Source organism: Trichoplusia ni, chromosome 11 (genome assembly GCF_003590095.1).
Source record: "Trichoplusia ni isolate ovarian cell line Hi5 chromosome 11, tn1, whole genome shotgun sequence".
Lineage (NCBI taxonomy): Eukaryota > Metazoa > Arthropoda > Insecta > Lepidoptera > Noctuidae > Trichoplusia > Trichoplusia ni.
This window is the reverse complement of record NC_039488.1, coordinates 10057311-10084333: the sequence shown is the minus strand read 5'-3', so window position 1 is coordinate 10084333 and position 27023 is coordinate 10057311. Positions and strand designations below refer to the sequence as shown.

Genomic DNA, 27023 nt, shown 5'->3' with positions numbered 1-27023 from the left:
ATAAAGCATTATCTTGCGGTGATTCCACAATGCACCTGCCGAGACCCTTTCGCTTCACAATTGCTCTGTTATGAAAGTTTATTTGAGACTTCAGCATTGCTATTGTTCATTTCTGTTATAACAAACGAAGACTTCATTATAAATGAATCTAGATTCAGAATTGGAATTGTTTTTTTCGACATTTTTTTTCAACGTATAACAATAGTTTATTTGACTTAAATGGAATATAATGATCTATTTTTTCTGTCAGACAGATTTCCAGAAAATATTGGATACGTATCTAAGTATATTTATCACGTCATAAAAAAGTAAAAAGATTAGAATAAAAAAATAGAAGAAGAGTAAACAACAAAATAATGCAATGTTGTGGGGCCTAGCAATATCACTTGCTAGTAAAAGGCGTACTGGTAAGTGACGTCGCACGAAACTTTAAATCACTGCATCGTCGTTTTTATTTATGAAATAATTTTTTTTTTCTTTGGAAATCTGTCTGACGGACGAAACCGATTCTTTTTTGTAGTTTTGTTAAAAAAATGACTCCCGTAACTGTGAAATTAATTGTTGTGTCGCGGGATATTTTGCAGCATTTAAGGTACATGCACAAAGACACCCAGACTCAGTCTACGGTTACGTGTATCCGATTATCTTATAAATTCCGAAACATATATTAAACATATATATGGTTACTGCATCTTCTGCACATACTACCCCTACATTTCTACTGAAAAGAATACAAAAGAAACAAACTCATTAGAAGCGCAAATTGCCAGAAAGTTGAGATTTTCCCGCCCTTAATTACCACCAGTCAGACATTTAAGTATTTCCCCACTAATTATCTACTTCTTTCCAATTCAATTAAACATTTGCGACGGAATTCTTTTTATAGGTTAGTTTAAAATACTATTTTTATACAAAGTTTAAGGTATTTTTACTTATTTATTATTAAATTAATGAAACGCGGTTAAATGCGAGTTGTAATCACACAAGAAAACGAAAAATACGCAAAAGAAATTGCAGTAAAATCCGATACAGCTTGTATATATGTAAAAAAAAAAACAAATTATAATTACTATTATGCAATGCCTTTATTTGATTATTCCTTCATTTTCCCATTTTCCAATGCATCAGAAATTTCGTCAATGTCAACATCGGAAGTAATGATTTCCGTATTGTTGGCATCGTATTAACTTTTGAAGTTTGCTTCATCATCGAATACAACATATTATATCTCTTCGAAAAATAATTGGTTTTAAGATAAACGAAGTAATAATACGACGCAAATCAAGTGATTTTTATAACGCTTTTTTATTAACTTCTCCTTTATTTTTATTTGTTCATATCCGACTACTTGGGACTTTAGTTTTACCCACTTGAAAAGGTCAGATTTCATTCTTTCATTCAACTTCGTAGACTTAAGGAGGACCAATGACAATACAACAATTAAATAAAGATTCGTAAATCCACCACTCCAGGCGTTGTTGGACGACAACGTATTCTAATAAAATAGGTGCATAATAAATATATAATGAAATAAATATTAAGGTAGTTAAATTAAAAGCCTTTCAATAAAAACGTCCTTTCCAAGCAATATCAAATCTAATTTGATAGTGTTTCAGAATTAATCCTGTTATTTGAAATTATTCAACTAGTACATGTCTTGTTGCAATAGCATACGACGACATAAGCAAATCAGTCTTAACTACGTCTGTCCAAAAAAGAGCAAGACACTAAAACATTTCGAGTGAAATTAAAACCACCAGTTACGTTTAAATGGATACTTTGTTACCACGAAACATTAATTACTTCGCACTCGGAATGTGAAATTAAATGGATAAGAATTTAGACGAAAAACGTACTGATGATGGTACTTGGAGTTCATACTGAGATAATTGTACAAGATTTTATAATTCTGTCTGTTTTTAGAGGAGTAGATGTTTAATATATATTATAATAATATCGTGTGGTAAAATTCATATAATAAACCTTTTGTTACGTTAACAGGACCTATAAGCTAACTGCTGACAGAATCAAGTCCTATTTCAACGAATTGAGATTGAGTTGATACCGTAAAACTCGACCTTAGCGCTAATTAATCTGTGGCAAGTTTTTGAACTATGCTGGAAATACAGCTCGATCGCGACCATCGTTTCAAAATTTGAGTCAGACTAACGACACTGGAGTTTCTGCACATAGGACAAAATAATATAATCAAAAGAAATTTTCAGCCATCTCCCCATGAAGCGTTGTTTAACCACAATGACAGCCAGACAGATGCTACAAATAAATTTGATTTTAAGCCAATCGGTACTACTGTGCCTCTATTGTGTATCCGCACTTGACCGATTTTTACTCTTGGGAAAAAGAATTCTAAAACTTTTATCACAAATTACATGTCCCATATTTCGTATATCACAGTGGTGATATCCAGTGTGGAAGAGAAATTATTTTTAATTAAATTTGAAATTAACAACTACCATAGTGGACGTCGCTGTAGTCTAGTTTTAAGTCTACTTATTATATACTAGCTGTTGCCCGCGACTTCGTCTGCGTGATTTTCAAGATGTGAAAAACTATGAAGTTTAATAATAACGATCATCGCAAAAATGTAATGCAATATTGAAAATGAAACACTTTTTTTTACATTTTAAGCTTGCTTTTTTTTCTAAATTATAATGAATCTTGAGCGGCCCAAAGACTATCAAATGTTTGAATCAAACACATTTCATCGTTTACGATACTATCCTGGTGTCAAATATTTCACAGCTGTTTTAATGACTTTTTCTTATTTAATCCCAAAAAGAGGGGCTTATAACTTTGACATATCTGCCTGCCTGCCTGTCTGTCTGTGACATCATAGCTTCCGAACGAATTGTACAATTTTAATTTAAACGTGAATTATGTGCGAGTGTTCGTTAAGACATGTTTGACAAATCGAGCCCTTTAAAAATGGGGGGGGGGATGCAAGTATAAAATAACAGGAGGTATAACTCAGTCTTAGCACTTCTGCTAAAAATGTTTTACTTTCGAGGGTTTCCATTTTCTAATTGGGTGGGTTATGATTTTCGAGCACGTCTGTTCTTTGGCCGGCCTACACCTGAAATTGTTAGACGGATTATGATAGTGATTATGAGGTATCATAAAATTATTATTGTACTGCAACCAGAGAGGTAAACCAGAACCATATTACTGAGGCCCCGGTGTCCGTTCGTCTGTCTGTCACCTGGCTGTTTCTCTGGAACAGTGATAGCCAGGCAGTTGTTATTTTCACACACGATGTTTTCTGACGATATAAATAAGATGTCAAATTATTTTTGTGGACGGAGCTGGTGAAGTGAGAGTCGGGCTCGGTAACTGTGGATGTTACATAGTGTCATAAGATATAAGATTTTGCAAAATTGCGCCCAGATAAACGGTTTCCTGAAACACGTTATGTTTGATTGTCCTCTTAATATTAAAACTGATCTTCCTCACAAACATTTGGAATATTTCCAAAATAAAAAAGTTGGTAAACGTGTTATCTTGGCCCCCTGGTGTTTTGATCATGATTTGCCTTTAAATTGCTGATAAATAAATAGCGTGAAAAAATATATCAGACACCCCTTTTTTTAAATTGACAATGACAAAAATCTAAAGTATATGATATGTCTAATTTGTGATGTTACGACAAAGCAAAATATGAACATAAAAGTGACTTCATGCGCATGAGTTCTATTAACTGTACCAATTTACAAAGAAAAAATACGTATTTTATTCGTTAACCTACCTGACGATCATTGGAGTAAAATACCGTCATCCCTTCTGCATAAATGGAACTTAAATAAAGACTACATGAGGTTGGTTATGAGGTTACGCTGTCGATACCGAAAGCCAAAATGAATTTTCCAGACATTGTGTGACGGATGTAAGTGCTGATAGCTACACGCTATTATCAGCCTTATTGGAGAAATTTCCAAAAATATGTTTCTAATCCTCGTCGGCTTAGCTTTGGGATCTCAGAAACTCATTCAGTCTCGTACCTTCCCCTGTTTTACCAGGCTACGAAAGAAGAAAATTTTAAATAAGTAGAGATTACAATAAATTGTTAAAGGAATCTTTGGAAGGGCCAGGTGTGCGGTCTCTGTAATGGCGGATGTAGACCAAACAACTCGTTAAAATATTGAAAAATCCCAGTTATCAGTAGACATTATTCTATCAATAGATACGTAATGTCAAAAACCTTCTAGCGTACGCTCTTATTCATTGATAGCTTTGGTCGTACAGATCTTTCACATTGCATACCTATTATGAAGTTTTTATGCAAGTTTTCTGGGCTTTTCTATCCGAAATACTTTTGGCCTATGTAATGTAAAACGCAAATTTAAGAAAACATTATTTCATTGTTTGAAAGGCTTTTTTTTGTTTGAAAGTTTATATTTTTGTTGCTAGTTGTTACAGATGAACCAAGGTAATATAATTAACTGTGTCGTTCAGTAATTTATTGTTATGCATAATTATAGATGAGATCAATGTGAACTACATGCAACTTTGGGTTGAGTGTCACTACGAATTCTTTTATCTTGAAGTAGCATCGCCAACATTACCGAGCTAAAAACATAGGTAGATACACCTATCGTAAATAAACACAAAATCATATTACGGCATTCCACATTTAAACTTGAGTAATTTTAGTACACCAATAAAAATAAAAATAATTTAAGTTCCTTTGTTTCAAGAATGTACCGATTACGAAGTAACATTTGCATCAAAAGAATAATAATAAAAGTATTAATAGTTTATGTTTCTTTTATTTTAATTATTGTCGCGCTAGGTCTACATTAGACTTGAAAGAGAATAAAATGACTGATTTTGTGAAAATGATTTACTTTTGAAAAAATATATTATTACTCTGCCAAAAGTCTTAAGATAAATAGCGTGATGATTTTTGAGTAAATTGATGACCGTGCTGCCTACTACTCAATGGGGTGAAAATACACCTCATAATTGTATTACGTTACGGGTGAGTCCAAAAATTTAAAACTTTACTGCTCATGCCCCCTGTATAGTAGCGTTATGGTTTTTGTATATTTGTTGTATCATGTGTACGATAAGGTTCATGCAAAATTTTAACGAAATATATTCAGTAGTTTATGAGATAATTTGATATTTGTGTATAGATATAAAAGGCTCCTGCTCACCCCCTGTAACGAAAAGCGAGATAGTAAGTAAAAAGTATGTTGACCGGACCTCTTGTTGATATTCTCTGAAAATATGAATCAAATCTATCCAGTACTTTCCGAGATCTTTCCGGACATACATACAGACAAACAGACAAAAATTCTAAAAATCATATTTTCGGCATCGGAATCGTTCGTAGACCACCCTCCAATTATTCCTTTTTAAAAATATTTAATGTACAGTTTTCACTTTTCTACAATTTTATTATATGTATAGATTACACCAATTCAGTTTTACGTTTCCACTCGAAACCTGCAACGGGCGTTGTAAAAATATTTAAGCGTTGCATTTGGTTGGAAAATTAAAACGAAACAATTACTGTATCAGGCTTTTAATTGATGTCATTTTTTATTAAATTTGTGTGAATATTAATATCGTGTCTATATATTTTAAAACTTGTGTGATTGTTTTGTAAAAATAATTGTTAGTATTACGAATGTCTAAAAAACTTTAAACTTCCCTTTTTTCTTTCTTACATTTTTTTTAACTTTAAGTTCACTTAAATTTAATTTAATTTAACTTAGATGCTTTACTTTAAAATCCTTTAGACCATTGACGGTATGTCACGAAAGTTTTCACAGTACCAAATATCTTCTAATATATAAAATTCCCGTGTCACGATGTTAGTTACCGTACTCCCCCGAAACGGTTCGAGCGTTTTTTTTTTGAAATTTTGTATACATATTGGGTAGGTCTGAGAATAGAACAACATCAACAACAAATTATTATTTTTATTTTTAGGACGAATTTTTTTTTATAATGTGGCATAAAAAATACAAATAATGTCTAGAAATACTCTATTAGGCAAAACAACGTTTGCTGGGTCAGCTAGTATTACATAAAAAAAAACATTTATATCACACGTAAGAATATTATAAGGATAGGTATCACCTCGCAGGTATTCATTTTCAACTTCTCAACTGAAACAAACACATCCACCAAAAAACACACGAACTCTACAAACAAATGAAACACCAGCTAATAAATAATTCATTTTAATATAATAAACATTTACTGGCGTACGTGTCTTCATGAAAATTGAAACTCTTATTGCGACCCAGTTTTTTCATTTCCACGTATTAAGACTGGCTTCAGAGGTAAAAGGGAAGCCGTAGACGACCGTACACGGGAGACCCGTATGGATAGCGCCGGGTTTGCGAAATATGGCATAACAATGGCTATGACTGGCGGAAAGACCGAAGAACTACCAAATTACATGTCTCAAGTTCGATTCCCAGACGCGCACCGACTTTTTGAGTATTTTCTGCATTTTAGAAATATATAACAGCTTTCGTGTTGAGGAAAGGATCTTGACAGAGTCTCGTGTCTGATCTTTCTCTGATCTTACCGGGTTGCCATGCCATCCCAGCGACTACAGAACGCTTGGGCAGTATAAAATGTTCAGTTACCTGATATCTTGTATCATTAACCGCCGTGGCTGAAATTAGTCAGTAAGATATTAACCCAGTAGGGCCTGAAAACGGACTGGGTTTTTTACGGATCTACCCACATCACAGGACTCTACCACTTCAAGCATTTTCTCAATTCCGGGAATCCGTCCGGCCGTTACTCCCGGACTACTGTGGAACCAGCCTTAGGCGGTGTTAGTTAAAATTCTGCTCCAGTCTCACCATTACCCTATCAACCACGTGACAGACAGACAGTAGATAACAAAGACGTGACAAATGTGCTTAGTGTTGCCGCGTTCACAAATAAAAAATTGGGTTTTCGGTTACATGAGTGCTCTTCTTAACTTTACCTTTAGACTTTTCTTTTAACCTGCATTTAACATAAGGAAGTTTAAAAAATCTTCGTAAAGTTGAATTGGATGTTTCATTCCATACTTATTGTAATTAAATTAGTAAATTCCTATAATATAATTACAGCAGTAATTACTGCACGGATAGTAGAGTAGTGGAGAACACGACGCCTGAACCCGTGGAGCGTTATGAGTCGCGGGTTCTTGAAATGCTTGTCCTGAATCTGGATGTGTTTCTGCCTGTGCCTCAAATGTTTGTAAAAAACCCCGGAAGTCAAAAACTAAATTCCTTGGTGCTACTCATTCTAATGCCTATTTTACTAAACACCACAGCAAAAGATAATTTTGATACATTCATGAAAATTGCCATCAAAATCACACATTTTATGAGTTTTGTAATATTGTAACGTAGCAATAACTAGACAGTACTAGAACGCTCTGTATAATTTGCTACACAACATTCAACCTAAAACATCCTGAAATAAGATCTATATTGTTTTGAACATAATTCCACGTCTGCTTGCCGAATACTGGTTTAATTTGCTTTGTGCGAATATTGCTGAAGTATATTACTTTTATAAGTAAATAATAAATTAATAAGTGTTCCAATTTCATTTATTCGGAATAGATTTTAATTTGTAAATGTTTTAAACGTTGCCATGGAGGTCCTTATGACACACACATTTAAATGGTAAAATCTTTTTTTTCGATTTAATTTAGGAGTTGTGCCAGTTCTGTTACCTATGAATTATTCATAGACCAGTCAAAATAATCATTTTGTTTTTTTCGACACTTGAAAATTGTTTGTCATAGGTAATTCGCTTACCCAACACAAAAAGAAAGGTGTTACATGGTTGACCGCTATTAGTGACTGTTGCTACAACCTTAGCTCCTAAACGAGTGAACCAATTTTGGGTGTGGTATCTCAAGTTTATTTTAACATGTCTGCACAGGGCCACCATTACAGTTATTACACGATGAAAAAAGTACAGAATCCATCATACTGAAACATAAAGGCGAAAGTTTGTGTGTTTGTGTGCTTGTTGCATTTTTACGCTTAAACGAGGAAGAAATACAAAGGTACTGCATTATTCCCCAATACAGATATTTATATTCAATAAACGTGCGTCATTGAAAGGAAGCGTACTCGTAAGACTGTAAATAAGGTTTTTATGTTGCATGAAAATAATAATGAAATATGTATCGAAAGCATCGTATTGCAGTTTTGTTGATTTTGTATTGACTAGTAAAAAAGGTAGGTTTTCGTTTACAAAGGAATACATTCAGCGGCGTCTAAGTAATGGATATATTTTGTGTACATCATTTTTTTTATAATCGCTATTTACAAATAGGTAATGAAAATGGCAATTATGACGTTTCAATGAGAGAACTTAAAGTGGCTTTAAATAATACTTACGAGTTATATAAGCGTACAGGTTCAATAGCTAGGTACCTAAAGCAAAAAAAAAAAATGAAATTTGTTTTCATATTTTGATAAAAATCTGTCTTTATAAGGTTTTACTGTGATGGACCTTTTGTTAGTAGTAGTAGTTAGCATTTGCTAAAGCTTAGACAAATATTATTTACAGTTAAAAATAAAATACAAGTTTACCTGCTAAAGGTAGATATTAAATATTCAAAAGTATTTAAAACCAGAAGGGAGGACCGACGCCTAAAAGTTTCTCCTACTGAATTTTTGAACAGGCTTTTCGCAAAAACATAATTTGTTTTCGCGTTTAGACCAGATTTGTTCGGCCATAACAAACCTGATTACGTCTTTAAAAATATTGTTTAACAAAGAAATCTGGCAAACAAATCACTTTTACCGGTTCCCACCGGTTTCGAGTTAAACGAATTGACGGAACTTTGATTTGCCCGCGCGAAGTTTTGACGAGATTTGCTAAACTTTTAGAAATTTTGGCGCCTTGCTTGTCTGAGTTACTGTTAACTTCAATTACAGAGGTGTTTGTGAAATAAAAATATGGTAATAAATGCTTTTTTTTTTCTTGGAGCGTGTATTTTTATCAAAAAGGTTTTCTGTCAGCACCCACTCCTGAATACGTGTAGCAATTTAATTTCAGACTTACAACGTTATAAATTAAGTAAAACACACATAAACGTTAAGGATTGTATTAATTGAAATTATTCAAAGGCTCGATATCAAAGCTACAACGGCACAGGTTGAATGATCACAGGTAAATTTACACTTACGGTTGAACCTTGGATACCGAGGGCTTCCGTGTTTCGGGAGGCACTTTAAATTGTGGGTCCCGGCCGATATGTAGGTATACATCTTTGAGCAGTAGATACATATTGTTTTCTCTTTATACAGGTTGTCGACCCTACCAACCTTCCACTTAAGAAACTTTGTCACCATAACCCAATTTCGTTCACATAAAGTTACGGGATTTTCACCATAAATTCTGAAAGGGAAACTGTCGCTATTGTGGAAGCGAGATTGCACTATACGAGACGTAAATCGGCGTCTCTGTCTAACAGTACCAATGGAACATGTTGACTATTTTTTAAGTTCTCATAGTATGAATTCTCTTTATTTTAAACCGTACCATATCCTACCAATCCCTGATAGTGTTCTCCAGTAAAAGTATTGTCTACGTGAGGTGTGTGAGCAAAAAGTTTTATTTGTTTTTTAGGCGCCTATAAATAAATAGAGATATATGGGTAGACGAAGATTGGCATGTTACTGGTTTATTTTTAGGATTGCCTGGAAAAGATAACGTATTTATGCCCATACTGTAATAAGGGTTTTGAATGTACCTATTCGTTTGTTTTTTAGATTAAATATTAGATTTCACTATTAAGGAATTAGAAATAGACGAGCTGATGAAACGAGTTGATGATGATGATCATCAACGATATCTCTGGTTCGGACTGGATGCGGAAGGCTAAGTACGGGGAGTTGTGGAGCAACCTAGTGGGGGGGGGGGGAGTGAATGTCAAACCCAGGTTTTTGGCCTATTTTATAAAAATATTTTTATGAATGTTTATTTATAGGTACAATTACTACAGGTAGCAATGACTAGACTATTTAGCTCAAAGGCACCTTTACTCTTGCTAAAAATATCGAGTCGAAAATAACGTTTTCTTTAGTCCTAATGAAATTACAATAAACTTGCCTTCTTAAGATATAATTTAATATCAATCTGACACGTTCCGAGAAACAATTTACTTAAAAATAAATATGATTGGTTTTACATCTGAGTATTACATTTTTTCATAGTTCTTACTTTTGATAGCTATTTGTAATAAGTAAAGTAGGTAGGTATGTTTATCAAATGAAAAGTTCTCGAGATGAGGAAATGGAAATTATACATCAAGTTTGGTACTGAATTTGATTATCTATCAAATTGTTGACTGTCAACCCAGATTCATTAACCGCTTTTTTATTGTAGACCAACATTAATACATTATTCTCTGCATATTTCAACTGTATAGTTATAACGGTTAGTGTGATACAGCCAGCAAAAGCCTAAGTAATTAGGTTCCATTTTTAACCCTTAGGTAGGAAATTTTAAAATTAACAATCTCTATAGATTACAGTTTATTTAAAAAAAAAGTTATAGGCATTACACAGAATGTCAAAACAAACCCTGAAAGCGAGACAAGTTTTATTTCTTAGAAAAAAAGGAGTTTTGTGGAAAATATTCAGTTTCGTAACATACTTTTGTATGCTCTTTAGGAAGTTACAGTACGGTGTGACAGTCACTCACGGACCCTGTCAGTACAGCCGAATACAAAATTGTTTTCCTTGTAGTACAGTCAAGTCGTGATGTGAATTTGTATCGTACACTTGTTTACTTATCTGTACTTTGTCACAAGTGGAAAGTTACAGTCGCGTGGGCGCTTCCAAATTCTTGAAAAGAGATTCCATTAGTTACTTTTAGAGGGTAAATATATCGCCCACACATATTTATATTTAGAAATAAACTTATTTTCCTTATTTCAGAGAATATAATTTGAAATAATAAAATCGTGATAATTAATTGGTACAAAAAAAAATATGAATAATGTTATGATTTTAATAAAGTGGAAACATTATTTTATTCGTTTTAGATAATCTAAACATTGTGGAAAATACCAACTTAATTTTGATTCCCCTCGAAATAAAAATATTAATTTATTCATAACTATTCTCTACACATTCAAACAATAATGAACCTAATTGAACTATTACAAGGTATATAATTTCCGAACAAAATTTTGGACCGGTTTATGCAATCTAGTCACCACTTAATCCATAAAACTGTATAATCGTCATTCGTTCGCGGCCATTGGGCGCTAAATGGGCCTTAAACGATTGACGTAAAGCATGATTTGATGCATTTGTGCCGAGCGTTGGTAAAACGCAAATTGGTGCGATGCGGTCGACAGAACCAGCTTTCTGTTTAATCAGCTTGGTTACATCGCTGATTGTATCATCCATGTTTTTTGGATAATTTAACGCTTTTAAATTTGTACTGACATGATTCGATACGTTTGAGAGGGTAAATTAAATAGTTTTAATTCCAGAGGGATATGAGCAATTTAATACAGTCTTTTTTCAAGTCCATTTTTAAAATCGATTTACAATTTATTTATTAAACAGTTTATGTAGACACATAGAACAGTTAAAAGAAAAGATGTACAAAGGTTACAAGGCTGAACCACGATAAAAGCGGTAAATATTCACAGTTAAGAGTGTGCGTGTTCAATAAAATTAATTTAATAAATACCTAGTAATTTTAATCAATCCTTTTTCATAAAAAGACTTCATTATTATAGACTCCTTCATGTACATGATAGAGCTGTTTAAGCACATAAGTGAAACTTGAGATACGGAGAACAGACGTTGATCGATTAACGTAAGAATAGAAATAGACCTCAATTGGACTACATTGAGACATCAAAATTCTGTACTCAGACACTCGTGGGCGAAACACACGACGATAATTAAATTGACAAACCAGAAATTGTTAGTTGGTATAGTCAGCAACAGAATTATTTGTAGGAAATTAATTTAGTATACCTACTTTGGAAGTGCGTAAATGGAAGGATAGGTGACTGAGGACATTTCTGTTCAGTGATTATTTTGTGAAGCTCAAGTTTTTGACTTTTTGTTGATCAGAATCCATTGAATAATCATCGAACACAAATCTTCATATTCAAACATACAGGCCTCATCCTATATGAGGAAGGTTTCACCATCCACCCTTGCTTACTGCGGGACAGTGACTGAAGATTATTTTAAGAACTAAGGAATTATCTACACAATTATGATTTTAAAAATATCACATTATTTTCTTACCTGCATTGGCATCAAAGCTGCACCCTCGTGCATCTAAAGTCTTTAGAACCACAAAGCATCGACAGCTTCCCTAACTTGCAATGACTATTTTATTTAAACTTGAGTACCTCTAACTTTAATCAAAGGTGCTGAGTTTAGTCCCGTATATTCTTAAGATGTAAGGTCCATTATCAGCCTATAGCATAACTATAAATATGCGGAAAACTGTACTAGGGAAATAACCCAAAAACTTAGCAGTCGTATCCCGTAACGTGTGTAGGCGTTGATTGATCCCATTACGTCCCGAAAAAGAAATGGTTCAGTGAATGATTTGTTAAATGTTGTAAAGGTTAGGCTACAATATTATTCACTGTCACCGATCCGTTCTGGTCAGCCTTACGTGAGGGAAATTACGATGTTACATTTTGCCATATTTTCTGCCTTGAAAAATCAGTCATAATTCAAACGAGGAATTTGATTTTTGGAGGTATAAAGTGAGTTACTACTTTACCTAACTTTACTCAAATTATGAAAAATTATAATAAAAAAATTTCATTTAAAATGTTTCACTTTTAATGTTTTTCTTTAAGTGGATGATGGATTTACAAACATATTCAACGCACTGTTACGTGTAGCAAATGACTAGACTAGCAGCGGCTATTTTTTTTTAAATACATATTTTTTAACGTTATTTTAAGTCCAGGATATCGCTTAATCCTGCTAAAGTGCATTCGAAACCTATTTTTTACATTCGAAACCTTTGTTAGATAAAATAAAAATTGATAAAAGCTTCATAACAAAAACAATGACGGCTCTGAGAGTTCCGTAGCACTAGGCTAAAGAAAAACTGCTGACTGTAACAACGTTTATTTTTATTTGTCTCTTTGCTGTTATTTTAATCCATATAAAGTGTTATAGTAGCAACCGAAATAAAAAAAATATCTGTAAATTTCATGAGATACGACCTGGAGATAGAGGGACGGACACACTTACGACTTTACGTTACTTACGTTTTTACCCATAGGTACGGAACCATAAAAATTACATCAAAACAGAAGTACTCACTTACTAACACGTACTTAGAAATGGCGGCGTTGTAATAACGATTGTCATATACATTCTTAGCCCCAACTACACCAACACTCATTTTCGGCAGCTCGCCCATTTCCTTAAATCCCCTTTCCAGTATAAATATTAATTTCATATCAAGCGAAGTGTCGTAAGTGACGCTATCACAAAATATACCTTATTGGATTATATGCGTGACTAGCTGTTGCCCGCGACTTCGTCTGCTTGGTTAAAAGATATAAGTTATGACATTTTCTACGCTCGTATTAGTCGCAGCGTGATGGTATATAGCCTAAAACCTTCCTCGATGAATGGTCTATTCAGCACAGAAATAATTTTTCAATTTGAACCAGTAGTTCCTGAGATTAGCGCGTTCAAACAAACAAACTCTTCAGCTTTATATATTAGTATAGATAATGATATACTTTAACCGAATTCCCGTTCAAAAACATAGAACTCGTTATTAACCGTACATCAATACTCGTTACTTCATACGCGTTCTGAAAGCTAATGTGGATTTTGAACGAGACTTTTACAGGAATACAAAACGTGCCCTTCAGCTGCTTTTTACTTCGAGATGTCGCGACGATAATATTGTATGTGTCTGTGTAACTTTTTTACAATTAAATGTATTAAAAGGTCTTTTGAAATTGGCTTAGCATTGAAGTTATTGTTCCTAAAACTTTGACGTATGTAATCATAGTTTCCGATTATTGAAAACATAGGCTAAAGTTATATTGGTTGGTTAACATACAAAAAATCTCTTAAACCCAAAAATATTTCATTTGTTGATAAGGAGTTGAATAGCTCTGTGCTGTCAAAGAAATTGACTAGTCTGTTGGTCTTGTGGTTAGTGGTGATGACTGCTATATTGGAAGTCGTAGTTCCATTCCCACTCGGGGCAATTTGTTTTATTATGTCTAGTACTCATTTTAAATTTTTGTTAGATTAGATAGCTTTTTGTGAAGCCGTGGAACATTATGATAGTATAAATAAACCTAGTACTGTTTGATATATCAAAATCATAAAAAGCATTCAAACATTATAAAATAATAATGAGCCCACACACATTCACATACATACGTTCAACCGGAATACATTAAAGATCTTTTATGGGCAATCGTAGAAATACAAATACATTTTTCAATTAACAGGCTGTATTTGGTAAATGATTTTTGGTTTATATTTTAAATCTTAAAACGACCGACCCTCATAATGACATCAAAAAATAATTAATACCGAAATTATTTTGATTTATGGGTCACAGTTAATTAATAAAAGATACCTTTTAAATGCAAAGCAATTTATTCAGGTAAATATCGGTCATTATTACGGTTGCTTATTTTCTCATAATGACTTATTAATTTTCATTCAATTTTGTAATTAATTTTATGTTTGATTCGTTTATTTTTATATTCACCTCAATTTTTTTTATAAATACCAGTACTCTGAAATTACCAGTACCTCGAAATTACCTCTGAAATTACTGAAATTAAATTATTAATTACTTTATTTAAAAAAAAAAATTAAATATTCAAATTTATGTGTCTGCTATTCCTTTTAAACAGGTGGCGTTGGCTTAGTTCAATAAATGAAAGCGATACAGCCATCATTAGAGTTTGGAGGTCTGTGTCTTTATCTGTATTTGCAGACCATGCTGCTTTTGACTGCACGAGCAGCTGAATAGTAATGCGACGTGTCGCTGGTTCTATACCCATGTAGGACATGCATTGGTGTGATGCTTGTTCTGAGTCTGAAACCCACTGCGACGCAAAGATTACAATTTAGCTATTGTTATTTTACATGAAGTTTACACGTTAGCTACATAATGTATTAATTTCCAGCTAGGATCAATTTCGTAGTATAATATTAATTCTGTGCTATAGTAAAACATAGACGATAACAACAAACCGTGGCTAAAAAAACACCACACCATCACGTACTAAAATGAAAAGCAAATTAAGTTGTAAAACGAAAAAAATGTGAGAAGAGCACTGACTCTGGTATCACGTATCTTACAATAGGAAAGTGACTCAAATTAAGAGCAAAAATTGTAAAATAATAGCAATTTATCTAATTTCGATTTGAATAAATATTTTCCATACGTTGAACAAACTATCAAGACCAAATAATAATTGTATAAATATTGCAATGCGATTGCTTTTGCAAAATATGTAATTGCACCTCCGGAAAAGCACTTCTTGGTGAAACCCTAGCTTGCAGTGTTGATATTTTAAATAAAGTTCGCCTCTATTAACCCACGACCGCTCACGTTCTCAACTTTTTTACGAGCGGGCAACTTCCAAAGGTACCACTTATTAAGGTCAAGCTAGCCCAAAGGGCATGCATAAAGCAAGGCCTACAAAAACTTTTCCATTTAACTTGGGCCGTGACATCCTGATTATATCTACTTATACTGACCCGACCTGACTTCACTCGGGACCAATTTTTGACTGACAAGCACCTACATTACTGGCTTTTATCTCGTATTATGAAAATTGAGGGTGTTATGGTAACGTTTTAATGTTGTTAGTTAAGGTAATGCCAAAATTTTTTCCTCTTTTCATCTGTAAGCAGTTAGGATGGATAGTATCAGAAGGAATAACACCACCTTTTGTGTTAAGACTGTACAATTTGAGAAGTGAGATAGCGCAAGTGTAGAGCATCTCTTTTTCTCAATTACAAAAATGGTCTTTGAAGTTCTTAAGGGGTTCAGAATTATTTTTAGTATGTCAGCTATCACGTCGAAAGAATTCTATTTTTTTTTAGGGCATTAAAATAACTCGATCTCAAATTTTATTAAAATCGATGGTTTGCGTAATACGTAGAAAACTAACAGACAGTCGGACAAATACAATCAAATTAATAATCTTACTAGGTATGGATTATGGATTGTAGCTATCTGAAATTCCGGGAAGGTATGACAAAAGTTAAACAAGTCACAAACTTAGATTAACTACATAAAGGACGCTAATTTGGCTGAAACTTCAGTTCTCGGTCCCAAAGGTGCTAAAACATTTTCAAGCCAAAATATTGAAATTTTAATTCTATTTGAAAATTCTTCTGTAATTGTTCTTTTTGTTTTGTTTAGTGCGAAATTTTGGGTATAAAGGCGAAGGCTGTAAAGCTTATCTTTAATATTTAACATTGTTTTGGGAAGGAAGCGATACCAATTCAGGGTTATGAGCTTTGGTGCATTTTCATTTGATATAAATGAGATTTTATCCTGCATGGGGATGAGATTGACTTTACGACTTCAAGAAAAAAAACAACCGGTACTTAACCTCGATTGGTTATATTTTGTATAAAGCGTCGACAGAAATACAAAATTGTCTACTTATTACGGTGCATGAGAACAATTAGTAGTAGTTTTTAATAGTTCTACACAAAAAATACAATAATTTGGCAACATAACTTTTATACGAGTACTAATGTACACTTACCGAATTGCTCCTAAACATTTCCTTTGACAGGTAAGGAATAACGAATACCACAATAAAATGTGTTATCTTCCGGAAAATCTGCAATCTCAACATGTCTATTACCATTTGACACGGCTTCCAGAGCTTGTACCAAGGAGTTCTGAAAACCTTTTAAGGAATAACTGTTGCTTATGTAAAAGCGAGATGGCGCTAACAGCGTAGAGCAGCATCCCACTTCCACAGCGGCAAAAGTCCTGGTTTGAAAGATAATACACCCGGAGCTCAAAATAACATTAATAACAATACATTAGATTCAGTCGAGTGCGGTGTTACAATTTATTATAACAAACGATAGGCCGCCTGTATACAGGGTGGGATCAACCGGGATTCCATCATTTATCATCCAAAGTGATGGAGTTATGATCGTACAGATGTATTGTGTAGCTTATGTTTCCTTTTCTAATAAATCTAAGATAATTCTTGTAAATATTTCGAGTTTTTATGATTGTTTCTTTTATTTAGACTCGTTGAAATTATTAACACCGTTTTTTTAGTTTGACCTTATAAAACTCGTTATTACCGTATAAAGTTACGATAATATTGATAATAATTTTAATACCTTCACATTTTATGATTTTGATTATTCAATGCTCAATACGTCGACATGCTTTTGTTCCCTATCTTGCAATTAACCTGAGCAATCATGCATCAGTTTTCTAGCAAAGTGCCGCTCGACCGATGCGGTCACGGTTTTCAAGGCAACTTGGCACAGCGGGGTCGTGGTTGCAGGCAACCGCAGCGTACGCCCTGCCGCTCTGGTTCCCGCCCAAAGCGATGTGGTCGCCACGCGTTTACTTAATGCGACAACCAAATCACCTTAGCATGAACGTGATTAGTACCAGAATTATTTTACATAATAATTCAAACTGGTGATTATTTCTAGATATTTTCTTAGCATCGGAAAATTTACATTGTAGTATTGTTTAAAACTGTTTCAAAACATGATAGTAGGAGCATTAAATTAAAACGATTTAACTTAACCAGTAAAAATTGGCCTATCTTCAAATACAAGTACCCTCTTCCTCCACCCTATACTTAAGATTCACAAACTTAGAGGAGCAACGGAAAACTGACCGAGAACTACGGCAACTAAGGGATCCGTACGTATGGAAGGCCTATATCCAAGTCTTTTAGAAAAACTGTGGGAGCAAGACAGCGCACTATGAGGTCTAGAGCGGCATCCCGCTTCCACTATAATAACAACCTTATTTTAAGGAGTCGTGGTAGGCCGCTAGGCTGTTCGAAGATTTGTAGGGCAGCCCAATTGGCCAACTTTGCCTCCGTTGGGATATTGGGCCGAAAAGTTTTTGTTTAATTTCATCCAACATTTTTATCGGGGTTATCATATTGGGATCAATATATGCGGAACTCGATTTGCGTAGAAAGTTCTCCGCAAACTGAGATACTCGTAGAAATGGGTTTATGTTGATTACTTTTGATCGCGTTTGCTTATTTATGATCGAAAAATTACTTTCCTTTATTAATATACTTTAGCACTATTGCGTAGTCAATACTGCATGAGACGTATTTTTTCCATTAACAACTCTATTATTGAACGTTACAAGATTCAAAATATTTACTTTATTCTTGCAAGAGCATAAAGCGTTAGGAACATTGTTTCGTTAAAGAATCACACGGGGTCCGCCTTGTGACGGTCAAAAATTCAATTTGTGTCCACGTGGCGCGGCGCGGTCCCTCCATGATTTATAGTCTAGCCCAGCTCACGTCAAGCACGAAACTCCTAGAGGCACGTGACTACCTCGGCCTGCAGTAAACCTTATTTTAACAACCCTCCTATCAAAGAAAAATAGACTGTAACTTATTCCTCTAGGGTGTAAAACGGGTTGAATTTTTAAAGTACTTAAGACGTTGTTAGGATAAAAAGGTTCTGCATTCATGCAGCTTGGATTATTTTTCTTTTAATTTTTGTTTACGATTTTCAACCTTAAAGGAATACAGTAAGGCTTTATTTACGACGTGTTTTGTTGTGTTTACGTAAAGAATATACATGGTTTGCATTCATGCAGCGTTTTTAAACAGCAGCACTTAAGGAAGTGATTTCTTTGGTAAGGTATTTGAGTAGATTTTTTTTTCTAGGTTTATAAAATCTATTTGGAACAGCGTTAAATGTAATATATTTCCGTTTTTCATTTTAAAATTGATTCCATGAAACTTCATCGATACACAAGGAACTTTATAATGTTGTAGTAAATTCCAAATAATATTACCATTATTGCTAACTGTTATAACATAATCAGAATATAAAATCCTTGTAGGCAATATTCGTGCATACTGGTCGTTCAGATAACCCCAGATTTTTTATAGGAAAAGTACAGGGTGTAATTTTATTTTGCAAAAATTCACGTGATTGGTTTGATACAAATATGACGATAACGTGGTTTATGTTGTTATAAATCCCAAAGTACTAGATTTTTTTTAAATATCCCCTATACATTTCTCTCGTGGAATATTACCTAGTAATGAAAGGTGAAAGGCAACGTTAGTCATTGATGTGGTAAAATAATCTTCATAAAACATTACCTGTGTCGTGTGACCTGAAAATATTCTTAAAAGCTTTCAGTTTTTATATTCTTGCCACCTGTTATTATTTTAATGTAGTTTGGTTGGTTTTATCAAAGCCAAAAGAGCATTATTTGTTTTTTTTCAAACAAGGGAAACAACGGCTCTGTTTGACCTGTAATATAAAGACAAGGACAATAGTTAATGTATATTATAATTTAAAATTTTCAGCGTGACTTAAAATTTCGGGATAAAGTGCTTTGATCGGTAAAAACACTTTTTTCATTAATTTATTTTCTAGAAATTTTAAAATGAATGTGTAATTATTTCTTTTTTGGAGAAAAATGATTTCATTTATATCAAGAAGAATAATACCATATCGGATTAAGTTATTTTGCAAAAAGCTAGAGATTTGGCTTAAACCAAATTCATATCTCAAAGACATCAATTTAAAGAAAAGCATTTTCATACGATACCTCACGAACAAATATGTATTATCCGAGCAAAACATACATCAAGCAAAACAGATATTGTAAATCACGGTAACGAAGCCATCCGTTTACGAAATAAACGCATTTTTTTCTCGTCATCCTTGAATTCTTTCATTCCTGTTATTTTTACAAACTTTATGTAAGGAAAACATTGATCAATTTTCCTTATATTTTATTCGTTGACTGAAATAGAAAATTCTTCCTATTGATAATATCGGTTTTCGTATTCATTGATCGTCATAAAAATAAGCTTTCATGACTAGATAGGATAGCATCTGAGTATCCGTTGAAACAATTTTGCTTTCGAAAATGATCGTACATGAAAATTTCAACAGCCTTACCATCATATAAAACGTTGTCATCACACAATAACAATCTATAAAATTAATTACCACACCGCATTATTAAAAACACAAGTTGACCGTTACTGGTTCGACGATTTTCCGCACATTTTAAAATAACAGTGTTCAGAGCAGTTGTTACACGATAAATTAATCTTGTCAATGAACCGATCGGCCCTAGCATCGATACTATTGAAAAACGGCACGTTCCCGATGACATATAGCCGGGGAAAGGCACGCCGATGTTTTACATTTTAAAAATAGGAGATAGTTTTTACGAGGATGAAATTATGGACTCTGTTCATGAATCTATGTAATTAATGAGTCTGAAACTGGTAGCTCATCATCGGAAGTCCATTTGATATTTGAAGTATATTGAGAATCACGGTATTTTTACGTATTTAAGATGTATATAGGATAGTTTTGCCCCACCGAGTAGATATTCGACATGGCGTCATGGCAACTGTTATAATTTATCTTTTTAAAAATGAAAGTAAGAGTTATGACATCCAAAGTTAAGGAAAGATTATACCAAAAACATCATGAAAAAACATTACAAACCCTTCTTCTATACTAATACAAAGATAATCCTCAAGCAGGAGCAAGAAACTAAAAAAGCAATACGTTTCAGGATGCAATCCAAATAAACACAAACTTTCTAGCAGCGCTTGCTAAAAAGTCGAAGCAACTTCGGCGAGTCTAGATATTACCTTCGGAAATGAAGCTCCGAACAGTGTCGGCGAAAGCTAACATTGTATTGAAATAGAAACCGACGAACACGAATGTTTTTATTTGGTAGCATCCAGCTTGATAACGAAGCTTGTATAGACGTCGCGACTTTGAATCTAAGGAATAAGTTGTATGGTAATATAATATTTAGTTTTGGAGCAAGATGGGTCGATGATATAGTAAAGGTCTCGGGTCGAGTCTGGATGAAGCTGGCACAGGACCGTAGAAATTAGTAAGATAAAGGGAAAACCTATGCACAGTAGGACGACAAAGGATGATGATGATTTAATTTAGGTTTCTTTTGGTTTCTTTTATTTATACGATTTATTTTAACTGAAAAACGGCGAAAACAAATGTTGTATTGAAATCTAGATTCCAGATATTTTAATCTGGCGTCGTGGAATCGCAGTAAGTGAAGCACTTAACTCTATAATTGTGGAAAAAGCCGGTGCCGTGTTTTTTTGCAAGGATTTTTTAATTTATACATACATTAAAAATACATTGTGATTTTATGTATTGTCTAGAGAGATAACAAGCATCGAAACCCACGAAATGTAGTGAAAAATGTCCAATAGATGGCGTTGGACCAAAAAATGTTGTTTGACTCCGGATATCACTCGGTAATGGTTGACAATGACGGACGATGTACACGACTCACCGCTTTATTATTTTAGGCAAAAATTTTAACTTTTCGTCGATTTCCATTAAACTTTTTAAATTGGTATCTTCTTTTCTCTGTCATTTCCTTATTTCCTCATTTAATATGTCCAAGCCAAACCGATACTTCCTTATGGAGTACAAAGCAAAAAAATAATCCATAAATTTATTTCCTAGAAGTATATAGTAAGAAGTATGGTTCGCATAAGTGAATCGATCACAGGTTAAGCTATGCTTGACACGGTACGTCCGTAGATAGGTGACCATTTTTGTCATAACGAGTTCCTCTGTGTTTCGGAAGGCACGTTAAATTGTGGGTCCCGGCTGTTATTCCTACATCTTTGACAGTCGTTCCAGGTAGTCAGAAGCTTGAAAAGTCTGACAACCAGTCTAACCAAGGGTATCGTGTTGCCCAGGTAACTGGGTTGAGGAGGTCAGATAAGCAGTCGCTCCTTTTAAAACACTGGTACTTAGCTAAAACCGGTTAGACTGGTAGTCGACCCCAACATAGTTGGGATAAGGCTAGGCCGATGATGATATAGTAAAATGTATAAGTAATAGTACAACTTAACAGAGTTACTTTAGTTTATTGACTATATATCTAAGAAAACCGTTACTTAAGTCCCAATAAAAAGAAGAGTAGTAAATATAAAAATTCCGAAACCCGTCATACGACCACAAAGCAGTGTCAAAAAGGTAATTAATTAAGATCAATGGCCATCAAAAGATATACTCCTTATAAAATCTAATTAAAATACTTTTCTTTCTGACAAGCACTCAAGCTTTTTAAATTTTATTTTGCAACATCGATGGCTGGAATGAGCACGCGAAATGTAAATGGCAGGATATTTACCTTCCGAAAGGGAAGTAATTAGCAATGTCCATATAATAGAAAAATCTTTTCACTTAATTTATTTTTTGTGTTCCTTTTTAGCGGAATGGCCAGTTAGACCGACGTAATTACGGACAAGCGGGGTCGCTTGTGAATTAAAGAATAACGTTTTTTTTAGAATAATGTTAAAGAAACAGAAAATTAAAAAATTGGGTGGGGAAAAATAAACATTGGTCGTTTAGAACGAAAATGCCTCGAATAGCCTGAAATTTCCACATTTACTTTGCTTATTCAGATTTTATCAAGTGCCAGAATTATTGCGCAGTTTATTATGCGAGATAAGGCTGTGTTTTAACATTAAGTGGGATATTAAAAATGATTGTTAAATCTTCCAAGTGTGCTGATTGGCTAGTACACTGGTACTTAGCTGAATCCGGTTAGACTAGAAGCCGACCCCAACATAGTTGGGAAAAGGCTAGGATTATGATGACGGTGCGCTGATTGGCAAATGTAGCTAAGAATGATCATTTGGACGGAATATTAAGGAGAATATCCTTATACTTTTGAGACTGAGGTGTTGTTAGTTCTGAAGGTTAATTCCCTCCCTGTATATGCTATTATAGATCTTTTGAACAATATTCAAACATGACATGTATTCATTTATTGATGCTTTCAATTCCTCAATTTTGTTCAAATATGTTATTTTATACACGGTGATTTTTTAGTCGTCTTACAAAAGCAGCCCAGTTCATGTATCCGACGTAAAATACCCCTAGGCGCGATTGTTATTTTTTTATCATCAACTAAGATAATAAGTACGAAGAAAATTAAACAAGAAGACTTTGTATTTGTATTTGTATAAGAGAAATCTGAAATATACTCTTAAAAATGATAAAAATGCCGCCGCCCGCGCCCCTCACCATTGTTACAGGGCTCGGACCGCACTCGCAACAGAGCTGTGTTTCTAAAAAACTACGAATTGCATCATTAACATTGAATAAAAATTGCATGCTTTTTTCAAATCTCATTAATTCCTATTTTTTTTATCATGAACGTGTTCTTGTCATTGGATACATGAACTGGGCTACTTTTGTAAGGCGACTAAAAAATCACGGTGTATAAACGAAATACTGCCTCATTCGTGATATTACAAAAAATATATATCTATAATGTTACATGTTTTCTATTTTCATTTTCTGGGAACCCGTATCGTGTAAAAAGCCTTAAATATTTCTCGGAGTCAGGGTAATCCTGTTATCATCGGAATAAGTCGTCAAATTTTCTTTTATCAAACTCCAATCTTGCTCAGGAGGTCGTAACTTGCGTGAGTATCATGTCAAAACGTGATCAAGGAGTGAATAAAATAGGTTTTGGATGCGGTTTAAAAGTTTAATTAATTTCTCGAGAATGTTTACAGATTTGATAACACACATTGAAAATGTATTGAGAGATGATGTATCACCAACGGCTAACTGAACGAGCGCTACTTCCAGGTTTGAATGGTGATAGGGAAGTATGACGATTTAGAATATCTTATTTTTTTCAAAACTATGAACACTAAGCTATAATGATGAAATATTAATACAATCACCTTTCAAATGCCTTCCTTGATTGAGAATCAATCGCTACGCACTCAACGAGTTGTCTAACATTGGTATTCGTTTTAGCTAGAATCAAATCTACACCTCGTGCATACATATCTCAAAATAACCCGAGCTTGTGACACAAATATAGAATTTGGCTATGGCACAATTAAAATACCACATCCACGTGCACACCTAAGCACATAACTCCAGGTATTTTATGTATCAAGCAGTAAGAACTTTGCTCAGGTAAGACGAAACTTTGATTGAATATTTCGGGAGGGAAGAACTTGGCCCTCTTCTGTTCGAGCTCAAATTGCATCTGTTTTGAATTCTTTGACGTTTTTCCTACTTCATAAGTCTGTTTATCAGTATAGCAAATATTCAATATGAGAACTACATGATAGCTGATAACTTTAAAATGTCGTCGGTTTTCAGTTTTGTTAGTTTCCGTTGTTTTTTTTTTGTACCTCCGTGTCTCTATGTAAAAGATAGAAAGGGAGACTTGTTATGATGATTAATTGTAATAGACTGTTTTTTTTTCTCATACATTCATTTGGGTGGCGCCTTTGTTGGTTAAATTTGTTATTTCAAAATAAAATATTCACTTAAATAAAAACCGCTACCGCAGTGAGGAATTCAATTTTTCTGTCGCGGGCGATCTCAGTTAAAGTCAAGTCGCATTCAAAAAGATATCTAGACTCAGGACAAGCATTCGTAAACCACAAAAATGCTTGTCTTACGCGGAAATCGACCTTGCGACACGTCGTGCTCACTAGGTTTGGTGTGGTTACCTGAACCACTACAACTGAGCCACTCGGCTAAGTGTTATTTTTATTTGTACTCGATACTTTGTTTAACATCCTAATTGCTCGAAACATGCCAGACAACGTCTCTATGTATAAGTCCAATATTACATTACCTTACAAAATACCGAAAGTTCACTCTGTCTCTATAGTACGCTATAACAGTATCTTCTCACCTCGGTTTGTATCGGATGATCCAACTTAGATGAAGCCTAACTTTATTTCTAACTCGATTTCGCTTCGGTTTCAAGTCAATACACTCGATGTCCTATAGTGCTCTTGTTACGTGTAGCTCTTCTATGGTGGTTTGACTTGTGTTCTGTATCACTTTAGTTTTAAATTTGAAATGTAGTTCTTGTCAATGTTTAGAAACGTATTTTATTGAAATTTTCAAAGATGACTCTATAAACGTCGAAGTTATGCAACGGTTGTTAGGATCATTAATGTGTTGTGACGTATGAATTTCTCTCGTACCTGCCCTTATTTATTTATTTTTACCCATCCGATTTGTCTATTTTTGGGCTATCAGAACAAAACTGTCAATAATGTGAGAATTGATTCAAAATTGACTGTTTTGTAACAAATGTATTTTTTATCGCTTTCTTTTTGGCCTGATTTAAGCTAACAATAATAACAAAAATATTCCGGGTATCAAACCGAATACTCCAATAAATTACAGACAAATTCTGATTCTAATTAAATTACTCTTACGGCATTCAGAAGTACGCGAAGAAAAACCGCAAGGCTTTAATAAAGCAGGCATTCGAATACCATACCAAACGAAGCTGGATAAAAAAATATTTGACAAAAAAAAAGAAAAACGACTACCTTTGCCATTTGTAGGATGCTAACGCAATTTAATAATTCTTTTTAAGGACCCTTCTCATAACGTGCCGATGGTTATCTGGTTTTGACTGAAATTACGGAAGGCGTCTTTTTATTTAACTGTAATTTTGTACATTTAATATTTTTTGTGTGTTTTCATTGTGCTAATTATTTTGATGAAAGGTTGTTTTGGTTTCAGAATTCAATTTAAATGCGAATTGGTAAAGAAGAGGTTTGACTGAAACGGTTATGTTTTTTTTAATATTTTGATTCAGCGGTTTTTTACTGCTGTATATTTTTAACAATTTTGTAGAATAATTATGTAAAAGAGAGACGTAAAATTTGATCAATAAATCGTTTTAGATAAGAATTAAAAGAAGCAATATACAGTTTTGAATATTTGTAACGTCTTTAAAATGCTTTTTCGCAATATCAATTTTAGTCATGATATTTTAATCAAATACTTTACTAATACACGAAGCTCGTTTATTTAGATTATTGCAGGGAAAAAGCTTTTCCACACATCTAAAGAAACATCTCAAATGGTTAGAAAGAAATAATATCACTTACTATATTCCATATACTTACATTTCGTGACATTTAAGGAGGCCGCTTTCAGACGAATTCTTAGTTCAAGAGTAAGTACCATAAAAGGAAAAAATACGAATAAAATTTTCGCGAAAAATTATTTTCATGACGGCATAAAGATGAAAGCTATTATGTAAAGATATCTTCTATATTATAACGCTGACACTTCCCCTTTGGGGTCGGCAGAAGTTATATCGTTTTATGTTCACGTTTTACTGCTGAACAGTTAATGTAGCTAGTTTCATGCCTTCGTAGAGAATTAAAATATTATTATCATATTCTCTGTTGATGGTGTGGTGGTATTTTATGGATGTTAAAGATATTTGCGATAGATGAGCAGATATAGGTTATAAGAAATTGTTACTAATAACCTATCACCTCAATATTACTTAATAAATGATGCCACCCCCCCCCCATAACCATCACTGTGACCATCTGTAATAATTAACGTCAATAAAAACTCTCAAATTTATTTAAAAAACTCATTTCTATAAATGACGGCGAATCAGAAGTGAGGGTATAGGTAGTAGGGGCTAATAGGTACTTTATGGCTTTTGATTTTTTATTTACATGTTCTAACTACATGAACAACATACAAAATATCTCCCTTTTTACGATTGAACGGGTAAACGCTAAAACAAAACTTACACCGAATAAACCAATAAGTTTGTAACTTTTGGATTTATGTTTGCATCTGAATCTCCTACTTAGACTAAGTGCAGGGAAATATGTGGATATTGAATATTCATAGATATTCCACTGTTTACGACTTAGGTTTAGGTGGACTGTGCTTTTCATTATTTAGTGAAAACTGGCGGAGTTTAGTTTTAGCAACTCAATTTTG

The 27023-nt window shown here is 33.7% G+C and overlaps 1 protein-coding gene across 1 annotated transcript in view; it reads right to left on the bottom strand.

Moving 5' to 3' along the window:
• Positions 1–9134: 9134 nt before the first annotated feature.
• Positions 9135–27023, bottom strand: part of LOC113498875 (putative polypeptide N-acetylgalactosaminyltransferase 9) — a 32482-nt gene continuing 14593 nt past the window's right edge. Inside the window, exon 9 of the mRNA XM_026879035.1 lies at positions 9135–9396. Within this exon, the coding sequence (XP_026734836.1) occupies positions 9385–9396 (12 nt within the window). The 3' untranslated portion in view covers positions 9135–9384. The remainder of the gene's footprint in view (positions 9397–27023) is intronic.